This window comes from Xiphophorus hellerii, chromosome 12, assembly GCF_003331165.1.
Source record: "Xiphophorus hellerii strain 12219 chromosome 12, Xiphophorus_hellerii-4.1, whole genome shotgun sequence".
Taxonomy (NCBI): Eukaryota; Metazoa; Chordata; class Actinopteri; order Cyprinodontiformes; family Poeciliidae; genus Xiphophorus; species Xiphophorus hellerii.
The window spans coordinates 745,697-754,367 of NC_045683.1; the positions used below are offsets into that span (position 1 = coordinate 745,697).

The following is an 8,671-nucleotide window of genomic DNA, read 5'->3' on the forward strand; positions in this document are numbered from 1 at the left end:
CTAATATTTCCTGTGTTTTGTTTTGGTCATTATTATTACACTTATTGTTGAGGTGTGTGTGATAGGTGTGTCTGTCAGACATTTATAGCAATACGGAATAAATCGCGTCCCGTTTTGGACAACAACTGCCTGTCATTGTAGCCTAGCTTAAGCTAACCTGAATATTTAACTCTCTTGTTGATACTCTGACATTTCTTACCTTCTGTCTTTCAGCCACTTTGAAAAGTTTTTCTTCGTCTCTCCAACATCTTTATCTTTCCCCCTCTTCAGTTTTCTGCCCCAGAGTTTTTCCTGCCGCCCACCTTTACCTCCCTGTTGTCGAGGCTTTACTACAATTTAAAGAAAAAAACAAACCGCGCCTCAGCGCTTTGAAGGGTCGCTGGCCAAGTTACCTGTACGGAGGGGAGGGCGGCTAATCAGCGCTGATCCTGTTATTGATCATTCCAAAAACTGAACCTTTATTTACAGAAACTGAAGCAGGAAAATATTAAACATTTTTGTTAAGTCACAACTTTATTTCTTTTTTTTTTAGATTTAAACCATAAAACAGTTTTCTGTTGAGTAGCAACGATTTCAGCTTGCAGAGATTTCTCATGACGACAGAAGAAAATGTCCAGGATTGGTTTCCACAACCAGCTGCAGAGAAACATCTGGAGCAGGAGAGGCCGATCAGAGTCCAGCTGGCTTCCTGCCGGTTCCGGGTCGCTGGGCGGTTCTGCTGCTACCGCCTGTGGCTAAGCTGCCGGTACAGCTGGATGGTGATGAGCTGGACCTCGGGGTCGCCGGGTCGGAGGTCGATGGCTCTGAGGAAGAAGTCCAGCGCGTCGTCGGGTCGGTTCTGGCTGATCTTCTCCTTCCCGCTGCGGACCAGAGACTCGTAGCTGTCCGGGTCGGCACCAGACGAGGCGCAGCGGTCCATCTGCTCGCCGGGGGCCAGCTCCGGCTCCACGCTCGACTCCTCCAGGGTCAGGCGCTCGGGCGATGCTCCGTTACCATGGCAACTCTGCTCCTCCTCCGGCTGAGGCTCATCTTGAGCAGAACCCGCCATGCTGTCTCCGCCCGCTGCAGAGAGCCGCTCCGATGACTCTTCATCATCCTCATCAACATCATCCTCCATCCTGTAATCATCATCATCCTCATCATCTTCCTCTTCCTCTGTAAGCAGAGTCTCTCCAGCCATCACTTCCTGCTCAGAGTTCATCCCCAGCATCTTCTCTGCTTCCTCTTCATCGCTCTCGTCCTCCTCTGAGTCCTGGATGACAGACTGCAGCAGGGAGCGATTGGAGACCACAGACGTGTTTCCTGCGACGCTCCGTCTGGACCTGGGTGGAGACATTTTGGGCGTGGACGATCCGAGCGCCTGGAAGGAGCCGACCAGCTGCTGCTCCTCTTCATCACTGTCATAAATCACTGCTGCCCTCTTCCTCTTGGTGCCCACGATGGACTCGTTGGCGGACTCGTTGGAGGACCGGTCCAGAACCGAGACGCCGGTCTGTCTGCAGAGACTCTCCGTCAGGGACTTGTGGACGCTGAAGCTGCCGTTGAGCTGAAGCTCAGTCAGAAGTTTCTGCTCCTCTTCCTCGGTGTCGGCAGCGTCCTGACCCTCGTCTTCGTCGCTGTCCTCCAGCTCCAGGTTGAAGTTTCCGTGAGAAGACTCGAGCCCGCCACTCAGTCCGGAGGTGTCATACTGCTGAAGGTCCGAGTGGCTGTGGTTCTGCCGGTCGGCCTCGGAGGTTCTGGTCGGCCCGTCGGGCTTCTCGTCTGCGTTGATCTCAATCAGACTGGCATCCGGTCCAGAAGAGCCGCCTATTAGTTCTCCAGACAGATCAATGACTTCATTGCTGGACTTCTGATGGCGTTGCTTTCCTCCAGAACCGGACCGGTCCATATCCACCACCTCCGGGTCAGAAAGTGGAGGAGGAACTCCTGGCACTGGGTTCCTTGGTTTGTTCTCGTTGGTCCGGTGTCTAGTGTGGTCCGGCGGCTGTCTCAGCCAGGCTGGTTCTGTGCTGGACGCCATGCTCTCCGCCAGCTGCATCTGCAGGAACAGAAACAACATCAGGAAGAGAAGAGCAGGGTCACCCCAGGGTCAGAGGTCACAACATGAAGACATGACCAGAAACCCCAGAGCTCCATCTCTACAGGCCTCAGCCTAAAGATACTTCTCTCTAGAAACAAGATGGCTGCCGGACTAAGAGAGGAGATGCTGGGCTATAATGGACCTCTCATTAGCCATTAGCCACGGTAGTGGAGGGTTGATGCTGAGGGTTTTGTTGTGGCGCTACAGAACCTGAAAACCTTGTCAGTAAGTTTTTAACATGTTTCAGTTTCAGGCCTCCAGGCCACAGCACTGAGATCTGGTGGAAGTGACTTCAGAAAGCTGCAGCTGCTTCCCGACCAAAGAGCCACAGCTGCAGGGTGACCCTCCATGCAGGTAAAGCCCTGGACCCTGCCCCCTGTGTCCCTACAGCCAAGGGAGACCCCCGAGGAGGGGGGCACTGGAGTGCCAGTACGAGATCCCCTTGGGGAAAGATCCCCAACTGGGTCCTATTTGTCTCGTCACACTTATTGAGTGACAGCCAAGGCCAGGTATCTCTGACAGATCGCTAAAGACTCAGAGTGGATCATAGATTCATCTGTCCAAACTGGGTCAACCCTGTGGGGAGTAGGGCAACAGAACAATGAGCCCAAATACAGCAGCTAATCTACAACAGAATGGCTCAGAGAAAGAAGAATGAATTTGCTGCAGTTGCTTAGTCAATGTCCTGACATTACGATGACGAAAAGCTTTGGTGGAACCTTCAGAGGGCTGAGCAGAACGTCTGAAATAACCGGGTTTGTTTAAACTCGGTCAGAGTTTGTTTAAACATCGGGGGCCGATCACTTTAAACCGATTGGCCCCCCCTGCGGAAACGTGTCCCCAGTACAACCCGGACTGTCACCATCTGGCCTGAGGATGCCTCTCACCAACTACAGGACTGCTTCCAGAGAACTGACTGGGAGGTTTTTGCACATCAGGACCTGGAGAACCACACCTCAGCAGTCTTGGACTACATCAGGTTCTGCACGGACAATGTCACCAGGAACAGACTCATGAGGATCTATCCGAATAGGAAACCCTGGATGACTAAGGAGATCCGGGGCCTCTTGAAAGCCAGGAACGCTGCTTTCAGGTCTGGGGACAAAGCACTCTACAGTTCTGCCAGAGCCAACCTGAGAAGAGGCATCTGCCAAGCTAAGGCATCATACAGAGGGAGAATAGAGAAGCAGCTCAGGAGCAACAACACCAGGCAGGTGTGGCAGGGTGTCCAGCACATCACAAGCTACAGATCCAGCAACCAGCCATGCACGGAGGGAACCACTTCCCTGGCAGAGGAGATGAATATCTTCTTTGCCCGCTTTGAGGCGACACCTACCACAGCTCCACCACAGCTGCCTGTCCCATGCAGACATGATTTGCTCTTTCACCCACCTGCAGCTCAGACTCCGCCTTCATTAGCTCCTGAGCCTTCTGGACTCGCCCTTCGATGTAGTGACTTGCCTCCTGATCTTCAGGGTCGTCATCACGGTTCACATCAAGAGAAAACATGAGGTCGTGGTCTGAAATCCCAAACATGTGCATAGCATGCAGTTGAGCGATGTGCTCATCTAGAGCTGGGTCAGTCCGTCGTTCTCTGGAGTGCAGATCCTGCAGCTGAAGTTGGGTGCTTGAAGACCTTGGGTCCTCCAGGGTGAAGAGCTCCTTCAGTTCTTGTCTGCTGAAGTACCTGAATGGGTTCTTTGTGTCTCCGGTATTCTGCCTGATCAGGGAGTCTTTGAAAACCTGTCGTCTGTAGATCTTCTCCTCCACCGTTCCACAGGTTATCAGTCTGTAGATCACTACGTTTTCTGTCTGGCCAATGCGGTACGCTCTGTCGACAGCCTGAGCGTCTGTGGCAGGGTTCCAGCTCGGATCATAGATGACTACTCTGTTTGCTGCTGTCAGGGTGATGCCCACTCCTCCAACCTGAGTGGTGAGGAGAAACACGGAGTAACGTTTGTCTTTTTGAAACCGAGAGATCAGTTTTTCTCGTTCTGTGATCTGGGTGATGGTTCCATCCAGTCTCAGCAGTTTGAACCCTCTGTTGCCGAGGATCCGTTCGAGGATGTCGAGGACTGTCCTGTAGTGAGCAAAGACAAGCGTTCGGTGGCCTTCCTCTCTGAGTCGCTCCAGAAGAGCCAACAGAAAGACAAGCTTTCCAGATTCTGATATCAAAGTTTCATCTGAAATGTTTGCGATGCTCTTAACATCAGTCTCATGATTTTCACCCTGAGGATTTTGATCCAGGCCTAACTGTGCAATAGCATTGGCAGACAACAGTCTCGGATGGTCACACAACTTCTTCAGGATGTTTAATTCAGCCAGAGGTGATTTGGTGGTCATCAGCAGCTCCTTGATGTGGTCCAAACTGATGAACTGTCTGTAAATGTCCTCCTGAATGGCACTCAGGTAAGTCCAGACAATCAGGTCATTCTTTCGGGTGAGCTTGGGCATGACTGCCCCAGAGGTTGGCTGATCTTGAGGGTATTGGTGGTTATCAGGTTCTGGGTTTGCCTCTTTTCCACCAGTCTTCTTCTTCTGCACTTCTGATTTTGTTCTACGAAGGAAGTAGGGCTTGATCAGAGTCATGAGGTTCTCAGACATCCTGCACCCAAGAGCCTTTTCCCCAGGAGTAGCATCCTTCTCCCTTGCACGAGTGATGGGGTTCTCATACTCTGTTTTGAACGTCTTGGCTGTTCCCAGGAGAGTTCCCTGACAGGCAAAGTCAAAGAGGGTCCACATTTCTCTGAGGTTGTTCTGGACCGGAGTTCCCGTCAGGAGAATCCTGTTCTTGGAGGGAATGGCGTAGGCACTTTTGGCTGTTTTGGTGGAAGAGTTTTTAATCTTGTGTGCTTCATCCAGGATCATGTAGTCCCAGCAGAACTCCTTTCCCTGAAATGAGGCCAACTGCTGCCAGTTGTTCATCAGCATGGTGTAGGTGGTGATGATCACTCCTCCTCGCCTCTGAACTTTCTCCAAACTCCTGGTCCTCTCTGCTTTACTGGGACCGTGGAAGTCCTTCACCCTCATTCCTGGAGTCCATTTGCTGAACTCCTTGACCCAGTTTGTGATGAGGGAGGTTGGCATGACCAGAAGAGTGTGTTTTATCAGGTCGTTGTCGTACATGCCAGAGAGGAAGGAGATGATCTGGATGGTCTTCCCGAGTCCCATGTCGTCCGCCAGAACTCCTCCTTTCCGGCCGTCCCTGTAGAGGCCGTACAGGAAGGAAACTCCGTCTCTCTGATAGTCGTACAGCTTGTCATGCAGTTCTTTAAACAGCATTAAGCCGCTGTTGTTCACATTGACAAACTCGTCGTCTTCATCCTCCAAGTCATTCTCAGCCAGGAGTTCTTCGATCTTCTTTATTCTGCTCTCCAGTTTGGGAGTTTGGTGAATGCTGAACGCCTGTTTGAACAGCTTCAGAGCTTGATGAATGTCTCCTTGTTTGGCAACAGCTTTGCCGTCTGAAATCAACCTGAAACACAAAGAACTGGAGCTGTCAAGACTCCTTGAATGATTTGAATATGATTTCAGAGTTTTGTATAATCTTTGTCCATGTTAACTAAAAAAAGTTTAAAGAAGTCCATGAAGAGTCTGAAGCACTCCACACCAAGTTATAGTCTCACATTTAAAAGTTTGCATTGATATTGCAAATTAAAAAATAAATAAAAAGACTTTATTGAGCCCAAAGGGAAATGTAACTAATTAATTAAATGAGTGAGCTGATCAAGCGGTGTGGCTTTTATACCAGATCTATACATCAGTGGAGTGAAAATGAGTCGTCACACAGGGTTCATATAAATACTGGTACAGGTGAACCTGCTGTGCAAGAACACGTTCCAAATAATCCCTTTTAATGAACGGCGGCATGCACAATCTGTGCAAGTTACAAAAGTGTTTAGGTGTGCACCGACTCGCTGTGACAGTGTGAGGCCAAGGCGCAGGACAGGGACAGCGTGACTGGAGCGTGCCTCACATGCACCCAGTTCAACACATCAACTACAAACCTAGCTTAGCACAGTGCTACATAGTAAAACATAGTTTAACAAAGCCTGCAGGCAGATAATTTTCCTTGAAGAATTAAAAAATTGAGGTTTGTTACAAACTCCAATGTCACACTGACACCAGCACTAAACCATCAGTAACTTCATGTTTCTCCAGACTGACGGGCCTGAACATCATCTGGCTTTCTTCAAACAACATTTGTTGGTATATGGAAGCCCAACGGTCTCAATAATCACATCAACAAGCAATCCAACAGCCATCACAGTTAAACAGTCCATCAGCTGTTTCAGGGTTTATGTATCTGTTACCTTCCACTTCCTGACAGATTTATGGTCAAACTGAGTCCAGCACTGAATCACATCAGAAAAACATGTGACAGTGTTGGTTAATGTTGAGATAATGATGTAATTTATATAAACACTGAAGAGTTAATGTGTTTCCAGGCTCACAGTAAATAGACCTGCATGAAAACTTGTCTGTTTATCTGAACAAAGTTCTTTTGAAAAGGTTGCTTCTTGCTGTTTTGGTCTTAAAACATCGTTTTAGTTTTTTAATGACTCCAATTTACCAGCTTTCTGTGCTGCATTAAACAAAAGGTTTTAATTAACCTAAGGCCTTTCAGTCACAACTTATTCAAACTGGATGGAAATATAAAAGTTTTTTATTTTAAAGTGAATTTACTGCCTCACTAATAGGTGATAAAATAAATATTTTATTTAGGGTAATTCTCCATTTTACCATCTGGAGTTTTTAGTTTTCATTTATTGCAACATAATCTTTTTATCCAACAGTGTTTTGATTTACAAAAATCATAAAAGTCCCTCATTCATCTGTTTTATCTGTTAAATTCAGGTGGAACTGGACCAGTGCTCTTTAAACTGGTTAAATTGCCATAAAAGTGCTTCTACTGGGAATGTTACCAAATAGATTAAAATATACAAAAATGAACAGATTGGGCGTGCCGTGGTGGCGTAGCGGTTAGCGCAACCCGTATTTGGAGGCCTTGAGTCCTCGACGCGGCCGTCGCAGGTTCGACTCCCGGACCCGACAACATTTGCCGCATGTCTTCCCCCCTCTCCTTCCCCGTTTCCTGTCAGCCTGCTGTCATATAAGGGGCACTAGAGCCACAAAAGACCCCCTGGAGGGGTAAAAAAAAATAATAAAAAAAAATAAATAAATGAACAGATTGTGCTTGAATGAATCTACATTTGCTAAAACATAAAATAAAACCAGTGAAATGGTTCAGATATGAGTCTTATCTGAGCTGCTTATGGACATTTTATTTTTTCTCAAGTGTTCAGAATATTAGAAAAATTGCTGAAACAAATTGAAGAAGTTGGAGAATGTTAGTTTGTTAACTTATGTTTATAGCAAAGACATATAAATCAAAAAATTAAATGTAAAACTTTAACATTTCATTACCTGCTGTATGCTTCCATCTGGTCTTCCATACACAAAGATCTGTAAAAACACAGTTTGGGTCAGAACCAGAACCAAACCAGAGGATACATCCAGACCCAACCGGAAACCAAACAGCTCAAAGATTTATCAGATATTTCTCTTGTTTTGATTTTACAATAAATCGCTGCTTGCTGCTCATTTGATCAATTTATGGTCAGTTTTGTCTCCAACCTTCGTCTGCATCGACTCAGACTCACTAGCTCTTTATTTAAAGTCATATTTAATGTCTGCAGTTCAGAAATGTTGTTTTATGACTTTAAATGTATTTATAACCTGCAACCAAACCACCTGGAACAGATTCCTCTTCAGGTGAAAGAGCGGCGGCTGTGAGAGTTGAGCATTAGCTATAAAGATTTCTTTAAATTAATCATTAGGAAATGTTTCAAAACAACAATAAGAATAATTTACATCAGGGCATCCAAAGCGTATTCTGACTGCAATTCAAGCATAATTCTGCCCCCCAGCACAGGATGTTGATCCACATGGAGAAATATTACACATGAATTAATTACTACAGACAAATTAAAATATTATTAATAGGGAAAATGGTATGTACAGCACAAAGTATGTATTTTAATAACCAGGCTTCTTCTCACGTTGTCTTCGGTCTGTTGCTAGCATCAGTTAGTTGCTAACTAGCTTTTCTATTATAAACCATGGGAACGTCAGCTAGCTGTGATGCTAACTCAGCCGTTCATATAAACAGCCGTTAGAGTCGCTTCACTTACTTCTCCAGCCTGTCAGAAACCTCCGACACCTCCCCGCCATCCTTACAGCCCTCCATGTTCATGTTTTTATACAAATTAAAATCTACTTTATTGTATCTTTAACTTCAAAACGACAAAATCAGCAGCTGCCTCCTCAAAAGAAACTTCCAAGAGATTTGATGTTTTCATGTTTGAAGCAGAGATTCTTCCCCCCGCCAATTCAATACAGCCAACCAGAGAGCACGCTATCGTGACGCAGAACTCACGTTGTCCAATCAGAAAGGAGATATGGGTAAAAAAAAAATCTAACACAGGCATGAGTCTTCTTCTTCTTCTTCTTCTTTAGATTTTAACGGCAGCTTGCATCCATTTACGTTGCACTACTGCCCTAACAGGCATCAGTCTTATGACAACTGGT

The 8,671-nt window shown here is 46.7% G+C and overlaps 1 protein-coding gene across 1 annotated transcript; it reads right to left on the reverse strand.

Annotated features, from left to right (window-relative positions):
• Window positions 1-292: 292 nt before the first annotated feature.
• Window positions 293-8,468, reverse strand: ercc6l (excision repair cross-complementation group 6-like). Its single transcript, XM_032579562.1, has 4 exons — window positions 8,275-8,468; window positions 7,508-7,546; window positions 3,473-5,555; window positions 293-2,038 (listed from the first exon to the last, which is right to left on the reverse strand). The coding sequence occupies exons 1-4, from the start codon at window positions 8,334-8,336 to the stop codon at window positions 722-724; spliced, it is 3,501 nt and encodes a 1,166-aa protein (XP_032435453.1). The 5' UTR covers window positions 8,337-8,468; the 3' UTR covers window positions 293-721.
• Window positions 8,469-8,671: the final 203 nt, after the last annotated feature.

Coding starts and splice junctions, on each gene's coding strand:
- ercc6l (XM_032579562.1), bottom strand. CDS start 8,336: ATGAACATGGAGGGCTGTAAGGATGGCGGGGAGGTGTCGGAGGTTTCT. Junction 5,556..7,507: donor CAGATGGAAGCATACAGCAG/GTAATGAAATGT, acceptor TTTGTGTTTCAG/GTTGATTTCAGACGGCAAAG. Junction 2,039..3,472: donor AGGCGGAGTCTGAGCTGCAG/GTGGGTGAAAGA, acceptor CTGTTCCTGCAG/ATGCAGCTGGCGGAGAGCAT.